This window comes from Chroicocephalus ridibundus, chromosome 7 (genome assembly GCF_963924245.1).
Source record: "Chroicocephalus ridibundus chromosome 7, bChrRid1.1, whole genome shotgun sequence".
Classification (NCBI taxonomy): Eukaryota; Metazoa; Chordata; class Aves; order Charadriiformes; family Laridae; genus Chroicocephalus; species Chroicocephalus ridibundus.
The window spans coordinates 47,376,192-47,389,870 of record NC_086290.1 but is presented as its reverse complement, the minus strand read 5'-3'; the positions used below and the strand labels follow the sequence as shown (position 1 = coordinate 47,389,870).

The 13,679-nt window shown below is 44.4% G+C and overlaps 1 protein-coding gene across 5 annotated transcripts in view; it reads right to left on the bottom strand.

Annotated features, from left to right (window-relative positions):
- Positions 1 to 13,679, bottom strand: part of LOC134518781 (S-adenosyl-L-methionine-dependent tRNA 4-demethylwyosine synthase TYW1-like) — a 119,727-nt gene that overhangs the window by 100,072 nt on the left and 5,976 nt on the right. For all 5 annotated transcript variants that reach the window (XM_063341979.1, XM_063341982.1, XM_063341983.1 and 2 more), the window contains exons 6-7: positions 12,519 to 12,800; positions 11,155 to 11,277 (exon numbers count right to left, since the gene is read on the bottom strand). In XM_063341979.1, the coding sequence (XP_063198049.1) occupies positions 11,155 to 11,277; positions 12,519 to 12,800 (405 nt within the window). The remainder of the gene's footprint in view (positions 1 to 11,154; positions 11,278 to 12,518; positions 12,801 to 13,679) is intronic.

The window sequence follows — 13,679 nt, the reverse complement described above, 5'->3', positions numbered from 1 at the left end:
GTACCCCCCAATTTCTTGGCACCACAAGGCTCAGCACAGCTCCTGCTGCAGCCTGATAGGGTTTTTTTTGTTACTGCCATTGAAGCAGACCTGAAAAAAAGCAATCAAACCACAGCTGTGAGGACTTAGGATGACCTCCTCTACAGGTGAAGGCAAAAAAAAAAAAAAAAAAATCTCTTTATCTCTTCCCTTTTATTGCCATGCAGGCAGCACAACAGCCAGCACACACTTTTTGGGCAGGCAGAAGCCCATTTTTGATAGGTCAAGAGCACAGAGTATTGAGACAGGGCACAGACATGAGACAGGGCTCAGCATTCCCTGTGCCAAGGCAGAGGTGCCACTGCCCCAGTGACAAATCACAGTTCAAGCGTTTCAAAGGATTTCCTAAAAATATGCCTACCAAACTCATCCACAGCCACATCCAAATATGACCAACAGGACATCCTACCGCTGCTTCTCCTCTTTGAAGTGCTCTCTCCAGGATGTCAAGGTGCCCGATATACCCCCGTGTTTTCCATTTTATTACATCAAACGCTCTCCAAACTACTACTACAGGGGTGAGAAAAACAGAAGAAAAGAGGAAAGCTAAACTCCATGCAAAGAAGCATTCCCTAAATTAACTTAATTTAGCATTTTTAGCCTCCTGGCTCAATTTATTGATGTGCCATGGCTGAGGAAAAAAAACAAAACATACAAACTGAAAAAAACCCCGCCATGCTCCCCAAGAAGTTTTTACTCCCAGAAGGAAAATGACACCAAAAAAAAAAATATCCCAGTTTTGACTAAACTTCTTTCCTACTTAACCTCCCAGTGGTCAAACAAAAGGGAACCCCTGGCCTTGTCATGATTTACAGCCTCATCCATCAAAAGGCTCCAGGATCTTCTAACAAATGAAAGGCACAAACATTAAGAAAACAGTAATACATCAGGGGCTGGAGCCAGGACTAACAGAATCAGCGTTAAGGGAAAATGTTGGCAAGACTATCAGGAAAAGACTGCCTGGCAGCAAGAAATATTAGCAAAACTTTCCCTGGGGAGTCGTTAAATGAAGTATTAAAGTTCATGAATTACATGAATGAAGAGTGAAAGTTCACACCAAGCAGAGCTCTGAAGCAAGGCTCCAGTGGCAAGAGGACAGCGAGAAAAGCTGACAACTTTTCCCCCAGTTCAGGCTCAGCTGTCAATGCCACCACAGGGAAGAGCCACGTGGGGGTTTTTTGAAAGTTGATTAGACATCAGGCAGCCCGTCACTCGTTTCCTTACAAACTGCCTTCCTGCAAGACTAAAACACATGAAAAAACAGAACAGGACAGGGAACTGGCTTCCACAAAGATACTTTTGAACACAAGGAAGAGGAGCAGAAGACTGCTAGGGCACTGTGGGGACCTTCCTGCCCCAGGTACAAAGCTCTGGCTGTCACAACCCAACCGTAACAAATGGAGACGGAACTGCAATTTGCTCAGTCCACGGCTGAAACACCCTGCCAATCTCACAGCGACACGGGATACCCAACTACTGTCAGTCACCAATAAAAATAGCTTTGAGCATTTGCAAGTGAGCACCAAGACGAACGCTAGAAACCTGGATCAAGTAATCGGTGAACCAGCAAACACTCCAACAGCAAGAAAATCTTATTAAAAATAGCTACTAGAGTCTACATAATCACAGGCTACGTGCCCACCCCATACATCGCTGCCCAGCTAAGCGCAAAAGCCTGAACTGAAGCAAAAAGCAGACAAGGCTGGAAAGCACGACAGCTGAGAGATGGGGAACGTGGCAATCCATTACCTTGCCACTACTGAAATAAGGGGTGGCTTCATCAAAAGCAAAAATCTTGGCATGCGTTTCCAAGAAGTGTCCCTGAAATGGGGAAAACCCCTGAGAAGTTCTGACTGAAACCAGAAGTAAATGAAAAAACAAACAACCAAACAGGGGAAAAAAAAAAACACACTCAAAGGCAAGATTTTTTTTTTCTCCTAGAATAGAAACCTTTGTGAATGTTCAATGACAAGCTAGATGGAAGTCTCCATTCACTTCTACCTTACTCTGCTGCAGAATAACAGAAGGTCCCTTGTGCTATTCTCAGGCAGCAGGTACTAGCTGAGCTGCCATCTGAAGGATGCTATTCAGACAGACCTGCAGCTCAGCCCCCACAGAGGCAATCTTTTTTTCCTTTTGTCTAAAAAGTCAACGCTGAGATTTTTTGGACGTATACAACATCATTTTAAAACCCAAACTCATGCAGACAAGTAATGACAGAAGACTTATGCTGCCATCCAACTGAATCAGTCTGAAAGGGCACTGTGCATCTTCTGTGAAAATGTGGAAGGATAAATGATCCCACCAACGTCCATTTTCTCGTAGGTTCAACATTGGCCAGAATCCTCAAAGACAAAAAAAATTCCCAGATCGCAACTCTAAAAATACATCTGCATGGCTCCAGGGGGGGTTAGGATTGCTTCACTGCGCTATAACTTCCCCGCTCTGCTGTAGGGAAGGATTTTACAAGGTGTCATTAAACCACAACTCCATTTCACATACTGCTGCATGAGTCTGTCGACATTTGTTTGATTTGGGAAACTTCCTTGGACACACCATGCAGAAGACTGATTTTCAAAGGAAACGAGAATCAGAACTAAAAATGTGTCTGTCTCCACCCAAAAGTGACTAGCTTATAGTTGAAAATTGGGCCATATATTCACATTTTTATTCCTTTCCTCTGTGCTACAATAATCAGAACTAAAATTCAGGTAACATGATTTAACAAGTGTCCCGAAATGCCCAGCCTAAAACCAGTAAGATTTTCCACTTCAGCCTATTCCGCTTTCTCACACGCAGAGCGTGCAGCACACATCCTTTCACAACACCTTGCCATATTTTGCAGATTTTTTTTTTTAAAATGGCTCTGACTTTTCCACTCCATCATTTCTTTCTTTTCCTTACAGTTTAGGACTAAAAGGGCATTTCATTTCAACTCCAATCTTTCAAGTGGTCAAAACGCCATGCACACATTTAAAAAGAAAAAAAAAAAAAAGAAAGTGCGATGAATTTTGCTTCTACAGTAATTTGCTGTGTTTGAAGAAGCCTCCAGTCAAACTGAGCTAGTACCAACTAGGGGTGTATTTCTCAGTAGCAGCATCTCTTGTGGAAAAGCCAGCCCTTGTGAGCAACAAAGCTGGTTGGACTGCAGACAACTATTTTGTATTAGAAACCCTGAATGCCTTCCATAGAACGGAAGGCATCCAGTTCACCGACACAACTCAGACCTCAGCAAGCAGCAGCCGGTTCTCATATCTGCCTTAGCTTTCACCCGTCTGCAGAATTTTTGTAATGCATTAAAGCCATAAAATGTTAACACAGGTTATAGAATCATACAACTGCCTAGGTTGGAAGAGATCTTCAAGATCATCCAGTCTAGCCACCAACCTAACTCCGGAAAAAAAAAAATTATCACTAAACAGTATCTCTAAGCACTACATTTATCCGTCTTTTAAGTATCTCCAGGGATGGTGACTCCACCACTTCCCTGGGCAGCCCGTTCCAATGCTTGATAACCCTTTCAGTGTAAAATTTTTTCCTATTATCCAGTCTAAACCTCCCCTGGCGCAACTTGAGGCTGTTTCCTCTTGTCTTCTTGCCTGTTACTTGGGAGAAGAGACCAACCCCCACCTCCCTACAACCTCCTTTCAGGGAGTTGTAGAGACTGTTGAGCAGAGAGACGCTTTTCCTAAGACCACGAGAGTCCTGAGCACAACTCCCCACTTGGGTCAGTCTTCCCAGGAAGACCATTTTGCCAAAGGCTACGTGCAAAGCTCATAATCAGCAGAAGTCAGCGCTAACCGGAGAGCAGCAGACAAGCCGTATATTCCTGAACAGGAGCTGCATACAAGTCTTCCAAGCACCCAAATTAACAGTTTTGGTCTGTAGCCCATTCAATGATATGCATCGTCCAGCTTTTCAGAATGAGTAGATGACAGGCCACAAGATTATCATAAGAATACAATATTAAAGTCAAAAGGAAATTGCCTGGTTTCTACCATAATCCATCTTCATTGACTGTAAGATAATGTAAACTAGTCAATTAGGAAAACAAGACAGATATCCAAGAGCCCTGCAGAGCATCCCTTGAGATCCAAAGCCCCACTTTCCAAAATTACAGGCAAAAGAAGAGTCAGAAATGACTTGGTGCTTCATCCTCTCAAGGCACACGCAGCACAGCTCCATGCACACAACCACAGAAGCTGCTTTTCCAGCAAAGCCTTGTGCTTCACACCTGAGTCTCTTCTGCGTGCTTGCTTACAGTAGATGATACATAACAGCACTCCTCTTTTAAAAACTACTGGTAGTTGTTTCGATAGTGCTGATCATCACAGGGGCCCAGCCCAGGTGAGCAGGGTCAGAATGACCCCCTACACAGGGATCACTTACTCGCACAGATAGACCCAGATTGCCTTGCCATGAAGCACTGGCACAGAGGGTCCGGCCGTGCCAGCGGCAAAAAGAAACATCGTTTTCTCATGCAAAAGCTTAACCGCACTATTACATGACAAATCTACAGCATAGTTTGGCACATGTTTAAGTGCTCTGTGCGATTCAAAACCCACTTAATGCCACATTGTAGTGTCCTGCTGCTCCTGTAGAGCTGAGATAACGCTACTTCCATTCTCTTATGCCATGCTCTTCTGTTGAGAAGGCTTTTTTTATGCTCCATCACACCTGCATATACACACCACCTAGCAAAACGCAGTCCTCATCTCATGCCAAGCCTCTGCAACCAACAGCAAGAGAGAGATGTCAGAATCTCAGCTCTGATGTGAACAGGGTAGATACTTTGCCTGCTTTGACAGCCCAAGTATCAGCAAAGGAAGCAAAATTGTGGCTCGTAACAGGAAAGAAAAAGCAGCTCCCACTGCCCATAAGTGGTGCTGCCCTCTACACAGAGGGGCAGGACACTGAGCAATTCGAAGATGCAAAATTTGCAGTTGAGAGCCTCTTACAAACTATACCGACCGCTGGGCAGCCACAGCAAATAAGGTTTGCTTGGAGACTCAGTGTGGACAGGCTCACTGCCAGCTGCTCTGCTGAATGACCGATCCGCAGCGTTTGTCTAGTGGAACATGGACGCATTTACTCTATCTCATAACACCTTATCCAAACAATGTATTTATTTGGTGCTCTCCCACAGGACAGCCTTGTGCTACTCTCTCCTCAGATACAGCAACGAATTCAACAGGCTGCTTCCTCCATGCTTCTCCCAGTAATTGCCATCAGCAGATAATTACTGTCTGTGCATTGATTTGTGGACTTCCATTCAACTGTGTTATTTGGCTGGCAAGAACCTCAAAAAAAAATGCACAGAAAAAATAAACACCTGAGAAATGCAGCACAAAGTCTGTGAGAAATAGGAAGCAGATGGGCTGGACTGCTGCAGGCTAAACCCTGATCAGCTCCAACAACAGATGTGGTCAAGAAAGGGTTGCAAAAAAGAAAAAAGAAAAAAAAAAAGGAAGCCAAATACTCAGAGGGACTTCAGACTTCCAGAATTTTTTGGTATGTATCAGCTCTGCTTCACTACTCATTTACTGACTGATTTACAAGAGACTAAAGAAGAGCAGGGGATATCAGATCTACCACCCAGGGCAAAAAATAAGAGTCTTCATTCATAGATCTCAAAGCCCTTTACAAAGGCTTGTCAAGGAAGCCAGAATCATACATGTCAAAGGCAGAACGTCCAGCCAGAGGTTATCTTTAAAGTAATTTTTTCTTTTTTTCCTCTTTTTCCTTGGGTACTCCCAAATCCTACATGGAAAAGGCAAGCCTCTTTCAATAGCCAAGGTTTAGAGAAGAAAGATTTGAAGATAGGAAAGGGGAAGGGTGAAGCTTCCCTGTGACAAATCCAAACTTTAATGCTAGAAGTAGTCCCCAAGCAGTTAAATTATATTTCTTAAAGCTTATTTTAAAACGTAGGATCACGCTGGATTCTGCGCCAGAGGAGCGGAGGTCGAAATCTAGCCCAGAGACCGAGCTGTTGCAGATAAGAGCACATTTTTCCTATAGGAATCTTTCACCCATTAAATGTCAGAGAAAATTTTCAGTGAACTCTAAACGCGCACATCATTTTTAGCCATTTCTAAATCTGACAGTTAAGTACCCCAGCCTTATTCAGTTCAGCTAAAGTACAGCTAACAATTCTTGCATGCTCTAAAAGTTTCTGCAGTAAGGCTTAGTCTACAAACATTATACCTTAAATTTATAAATCTTAAAACTCACTCTCCCATTTCAAATAAAACTCCAGCCAACTTCATTAGAAGTTTCTTCACCCAGCGTCAGCAAGGTCTGGTCTTCCATAGCAGCCATATGCTCACAAAAGGCTGTTAGGGAAACATTGCGAGTAGCGTGATTTACAGTCCCAGGGGTGGTAAAATGGCTAACGTAGGATGACTTTTTAGGGAAGAGTGCCAAAGGGGATCAGGAAACCTCTCCTGGGGCAAACGGACATAGAAGTAAACAGAAGCTTCTTGAACGTGGTCTCTGGGACACACGTTGTTTCCCCTAAACCCGGTCTCAGTCGTGCTCTCTCACACACACCCCTCCTCTGTATTTACATTGCAAATCTGACTATCAGCATCATTAAACTTCTTGTTTTAGAAAACAAGAACATTAATCTCAAAGTTGTGTCAACAAAATATGCCTGTTTGATTACTTCGCAACCCATCCAAAAAAAATTAGGATATTATTATTACCATTACTCATGCCTGCAGTTTATAAATATGAAGGTTAATAAAGCCAGTTCATTCCCTGGGAACAAGTCAAGATTGATCTGTCTTTCCAGTTTATCACAATCTCCCAGCTGCGGGAGATAATCTACATTAAGAAATGGTGTCCCTATGATTAATAGCAGTTTTGCAGGCCACAAAAACACCCATCAGATTTCACATTTTATCTGATACATGCATTTCGGGGGAGTAACTTTGGAGGACAAGGAAAGCGTGCCACAATTGTAAAAGTTCGCTTAGTTATTAAATCCCCTAAGAACCACCACTGCCTTCTGCTGCTGCTTAAAAGCAATTTGGAGAACAGGCACAGGTTCTCAGCCTAAAAATAAACAGGTGGAAGGGTAGTAAATGCAGAGAAATCCCAGACCTTAACCCACCTAAGCTGTACGTCACAGCACCACAGCCTTGGGTCATCAGGTACCTGAGAGAAGCAGCCTCAGACCTCCCCAGCCCTCCAGGCCATGGTCGAATTACGCACTGTTGGGCTTTTCAAGCCTAGCAACTTGGTTTGTGAAAGCCTAAGTGTTACCTGTGCTGATGCAAAGGTTTAATTCCAGTTCAGGACCCAAATAAGTATCACCTGCAACTAGTTCCAAAAATCTAAATCATCAGGAAAAAAGGGCTGGATTTTAGCAGCTATGAAGTAGTTATCACCATATAGCATGAGATTCGGTAAACAAAGTGTGGAATTTGCCTTTGTATACACCATCATTTAATACATTTCAATCCTGTTGCCATCCAACCCTGTGCCAATTTTGGTGCTCAGATTCAGCGTACCATCACCTTGAACCATGTACCTTTATCCTCAGCAGCTCTTTAAAAATCCATCTCTTTTCCAAGGAAGAGTACATAATAGCTACAACTCTACCAGGAAGAGAGGTTCTGGCATTCACCTTGAAGTCCTGAATCCACCTGCCTAACCCAAATGACTGCAAGAATCCAGTACCTGTCTCAAACCCTTTGACAGTATCTTGTAAAGCGCAATGAAACTGCAGCATATGGGGAGAAAAAAGCTGTAAAACAAAACTCAGCCTTGATTCCCATCAAGTCAAGCAACAGAAGATGGATACAAAATTAAATTAAGATCACCTGCAGAGATGTGAGCAAACATTTATTAGATACAGTCGCCTCCACAGCCTCCCTCTGCCTTTCCCATAAAAGGCAGGACAAGGAATTATGACTGTCTGTGACTGCACATCTGTCTTATCTGCTAGTGATTCTCACAAGAGGCAATACATGCCTGCAAGGGAGATCAAAGACGGACCCGAAAACGTTTCAAATTAACTATACTGCACAAGGCAGAACCTGCTCTTCGCTCTCCCATATGCAGAGGGGTTAATACACAACACTGACATGCACAAAACCCATGCTAAAAACTGTTAAGCACATTTCAAATCCAAGCAACTCTGCATATGAAGAGGTGACGGTGATATAACCCTGAAAAACCCAAGTTTTCTCCAAACTTGCTAGCTTATATATGGATAGTTCAGCTACAAAAACCCAAAGCGTTTGCCTGTGTTGGTAAGGATTACTGCAATTTTACACAGTTCGGCATTCTGCGAGAGAAAAAGTGGTGAAAGGGACAACACAACTCATTTGAAAAAGAAAACTTCTCATTGTACAAACTCATAGCCGCTAAAGTGAGGATGTGACTTAATCCAAGATGCACTGGATTTAAACAACTAAATCTTCCTGCCTGGGAGCAAGAGAGTCTGGTCACGATAAATTACTTTCATAAATGCAGATCTTCCTGCTCTTTGATATCAAGTCTTCAGCATTTATTTTTGTTATAGTAAATAACTGCACCTACGGGATCATTTTACAATTCAAGTGTTTGCATAAACCTGTTGCAAGGCAATGCGCACAGTCCCCAGGAGATTCACCACCGAGACAAAGTCATTCTTTCTCCCAGCTAATGACAGGGATAGCCATGGGTTCAGGCTCCCTCAGGAAATATTTACACAGCTATATCCTGCCCCTGCTCTGGAAACGACACCACGTTCAAGAGAGCTGAGGATTTACATCGAAGTCACCGCTGAGGACCCTTTCTCCATTACCTGCTCTGGTTACAGGAGCATGAAACCAGAAACGTAAATTGCAGCTACATGCATCAACCATGCAGAACAGGAGTAAAGGGGCCAGCAATGAGAAATACATTGTTCAAGGTTTCAGAATTAACCCAAAAACCTGGGACATGACTATGGCAGCACAGTTCAGTGGCAGCAGCAATCAAGAAAGGCTGATCCAACGTTTTAGGGCCTCCTGGCTCATCAGCCGACAACAGCTCATATTCAAAAGGGCCAGCACACTTCCATGCACAGTACAAGTATAATTCCAGTCCCACACCGACACTTGCACTCTCAGGATTTAACTATTTGCAGAGGCAAGAGGGCAGCATTCAGCTGTCACGGCAGAACAACTGTTTGCCACCTCCTCTGAGGAAAAGGCAGCAGATCAAAAAACCACAGCTTACAACTCCAGATGAGCATCTGTGCTCAGACAGAAGCTGCCGCTCAGATCAGAGAGGCTACTTAGGTCAGAGCCACAAGAACCTAATCTACACAGATACTTACACTTCTGTATTAACTCGTACATACAATGTACAGGCCTCTCACTGCTCAAGCACAGCAACAAGAAAGCTAAGGAGAAAGCAGTCAATTTGAATCATGCATCAGCCAAAATCGTAGATAGCTATGAATTTTCACTGCCTATGTATAAAACCATACCATAGTGACTTCAGCCATGCTTGCTACCAGAACAATGGGCACAAGAAGCTATGAGCAGAAGTATTTTATTACTGTGCTCACTTTTTATTCATAAACTGGACTGTGATACATTGTTTTCCTGGTTTACACTACACCTTGATCATGGTGTTGCCATATTTTGTCAGTCAGTGAAAACTCAATGCCTAATTTCTCATAAAACTGCTGGACAACACCACCTCCCTTCCCTGCTCTAAATCACCTCCCAGGGCAGGGCTGCTACAGAAAATGCAGTTCCCTTTTAGTCACTGACCTCTAGCGGTGAGCACATGCAGGAGAGGAGGGAGAGGACCACCTCACAGCAGTTACACAGGGAGAAAGGATCATTCTTTCTCCCTCCCAAAGGAAAGCTTAACAGTACATCCACCCTTCTCTTGCAAGCTGCAGCACACAAGTCAATACAAGCTCAGGGACAGCAGTACCCACACAGCAGTGTGCCTTGTCCCCAAGTCCACAGAGCCACTCTCCTAGCGTCAGTGTTACAAGCAGCCAAAGTGTTCTCCTCCTTCCCCCTCCCCAAGGTGATGAACGCAGATCCCCACGCTTCCCTTGTAACCCCCTTCCCTCCTAAGCACGCAGCCTCCCATAATCCACAGCCTGGGTTGCTGCGGCCCAGTGGTGCCATCTCAGCTCAAACTGCTGAGGAAATTGTTAAGCTTTGGGAAAAGGCTCAGAGAAGTCCACACCATAGAGGCACGCAAGATAAGGAAGGTGTAATTGCAGACAGAGGTGGGCTTGTTGAGGGGGGATGGATAGCAGCTCAAGGGTTCACGAGGAAAGACACCACCATGGAAAGTCACTAAGGGACAAAGAAGAGTCCACAGATGGCAACACAGCACATCACAGGTGCATCCTGGCGCCAACCTTTCCCATCCCGACTGCCAGCTGCCCGGCCAGCAAAGTGTGGGGAGCACACCAAGGCTTAGCCTAGCAGCTATTTAGATCCTCACTCCTTTTTGTGTGCTAGCCAAATAAATGAGTTTGGTTTCCTGCTTGCAGACTGAACACGAGAAAAGAAACATGAACAGAACCGCACAGAAAGAGGGATAGTAACACCCTGAAATAAATCAGGAATTACGATTGTCCTTGACAGCCTCAGCACAGGTTAGATCAAGCTCACGGGCTTGCTCTGCCAGCATAGCACCTCACCTTAGGGCGGCAGCCAGCAAGGCACAGAAGGTCTTGCAGCAATGTGTTACCACTTCACCTGCAGCTTTGCTCCCCATCACAACATACCAGCACAACACATGCCTGCATTTCAGCTGACATACCCACGGGCAGATACTGGAACAGGATTCATGTTTAGACACCAGACTGCGAATCACAGTGGCAGAGACATACATTCAGATCTGAATGTTAGTTGTGGAAGTTATTTCTCAGACTGAAAATAATAGGTTTCCATTGCAGCATTTGCTCAGTGAACAAGCTGGTTAGCCCGTAACTAGATCCAACACACCTCCAAGTATGTTCTTCTGGGACAGGTTCTCCAATAGCTCATATTTTATTCTCCCTTTAACTAGACCCTACAGATTCAAATCCAGCAGGTCATATTTTAATCAATTCAACTGATCAGTGACAGAGACCGGACAGTCCTATACTCATTCTAACAGCAGTACCTTTGCTTTCTTCATGTGGCTCATGATATTGCCGAGATCTTCAACATCGACGACAGCATTTGTGCCTCCAGCTTCCTCAGCATCAGCCTCCTCTTCGCTACTGGTTTCAAACAACTCCTCTGCCTAGGTAAGAGATCAGAGAGAAAAAAAAAAAAAAAAGGAATGTATCTGAACGTTAAACATAAGACCTTCATATATGCTAACCAGCGAAATCAACAAGACTACTGAAAAACAAGGAATAGTCTACCAATACCCTGTACAATGTATATGAGATGCATTTAAACTTGGGGCTTTTATCAGTGTGTATTTTTAAGAGTTCAGAGCACACAGACTGCCTGAAACTCAGTCCAGATATCCTGCCTCCAGATTGCTCTGTTTTCCTCACATGCCTAGCCGATCACGAGAGGCAATACAGAGGAGCCCAGCTCCCACTGCATACTACAAGGATCTGGAAGCCTAAAACCCTTTAACTCCTGCAGGTGCCCCCTTCTGAATGCACAGGGAGTGAGAGATCTGCTTTCCAAGTCAACCTCTTCACAGAGCAGAAGACTCATCTCCCTTTCTGTACACAGCCAAGATACAGAACAGCAGCACTGGTGTAACAGCAAGATTTAGTCCTCTTGTTCCTGCAGTGGACAGCACTCTCAAATTCACTCAGCCAGAAAAGCCCCGATTTTCCTCCAAAATTCAATATGGCCATTGCAATCATTTCAAATCCACAATAAATGGCTTGCAGGGAGGATTAAAGTGCCATAGCAGCTCTGGGTCTTGCATTGTAGAGCAAGAGAGGGGATTTCTATTCAAAACCTGCAGTCAACACTCCAGAAGGCACACAGATGATTACAGACACATTCAGAGGAAGTACAGGACTTGCTCAGATAACACTCTCCCAACTGTCTTTGGAAAAACCTTGGGATGCGGGCAAAGCACCTAAGCTTCAACAAGTTGAAGCGGAAGCAGATTAACCGCTCACAGAGAACTAAATGCTTCACTTGGCCATGAGACAAAGCAAAGACTCTGATGAGAACCCAGACTGACTCCCTGGAGCATCTGTCACAACATATACCTCGCCATATTCAGAAGGAAGACTGCATCATATAAATATATGCATATATAGCATCATATAAATGCTATAAATGCTATCTAGCCTAGGTCCATCACTAATGCTTTCGTCCTTCTTCTTGGATGGCTTATTCTACCTGTTAACCACCACGGGATCTCATCCCTCTTCCCCCTCTGCTCCACAACAAGGAAATATCAAGCTCCCACAGCAGCCCTCTGGGCTGTAGGAGGGAGGAGAGAAGTCAAATAGCGCTCCAAGGGGCACTAAACCAGAAACGAGGCCACGCGGATTTTGGCTCTACCTCAGTATTCTCATGTTCTGATGCCCCGTGTTCATGATCTGAGCTCTCTTTGCTCTGCTTCCTTGAAGATTTGCACTTCCCTTTCTTGCACTTCCCACTGCAGGGCTTCTTCTCCCCTCTGCAGAGCGCCTGGAGCCGACTGAGGAACTTGACTTTCCAGGCTTCAAAGTCGGCCTCAATACTGCCATGCTTGCTCTGGGCCACGTTGCAGTCCCCCTCAGCACGAGTCATGATACGGCTGGCACTGAGCATCCACAGCCACCTGTCAATATTTCTTCCAACCTAGGGCAGGATGAAAGTCAGAAGCAAATTAAATGAAGCCAAGTTAAACAAAGCAGGCAGTTAAGAAAGTGAGGATCAAGCCTGGAAACGGAGCTAGTGAGCCACACAGCACTGCATGGCAGGGACCTCTGGACTGCCTCTCACCTGCTGACTCAGAGCATGGCCACAGGTCAGCCTGAACACCATCACACTATTGCATTAAGGGGCAAAACGGTTTTGGCAGAAAATAAACCCCCTTGCGTTCTAACACTCCTCACCAAGGTGGGAGGCTAGGTGCACATAGGTTTAAATTCTGAGGGATGCCCAGTTCAGCACTATCAGTCCAGTTGCATTTAATATATTAAACTGTTACGATTCCGGACACACTAACAGTGGACTGCACCTTCAGTCTAGTCGTGCTCATAAACTAGCACGGCCTCTCTCAAGTCTTTGGTCGTGTTCAATAAGAAACCGGAACAACTAGCTACTTAAACAGTGCAGTTTATTTAAGCAACAGATATATAGGTTCTTTAGGATTGCCAGTGATAAATACACTGTCTGCAAAGCATGTGCAAATAAAAGTCTCGTTAATTATACAGACGCGCGATAAAGTTATAAAGAATACAGCCTGGCTATAAATATAGGAAAGAGACTCTCTAGAGAGATTTCTAAGTTTCCTGAGGAAGCCCTCGGTATAGTCTAAGTCTTACCCAAAGGCATCCCTACGGGGGGGAAGAAAGGCTCAGCCTGTTGACTGGTCCCAGAAGTCAAAGGCAGTCTGTGATGGAGTCCTCACTGACTTGTTCACGAGGGTGTCTTCCTTGATATCTGCCCTTTCTTGGGCTATTTTTATACTATTTTTTACCCTCAAGGTGGAGTTTGAGTGACTTTAGTCATAAA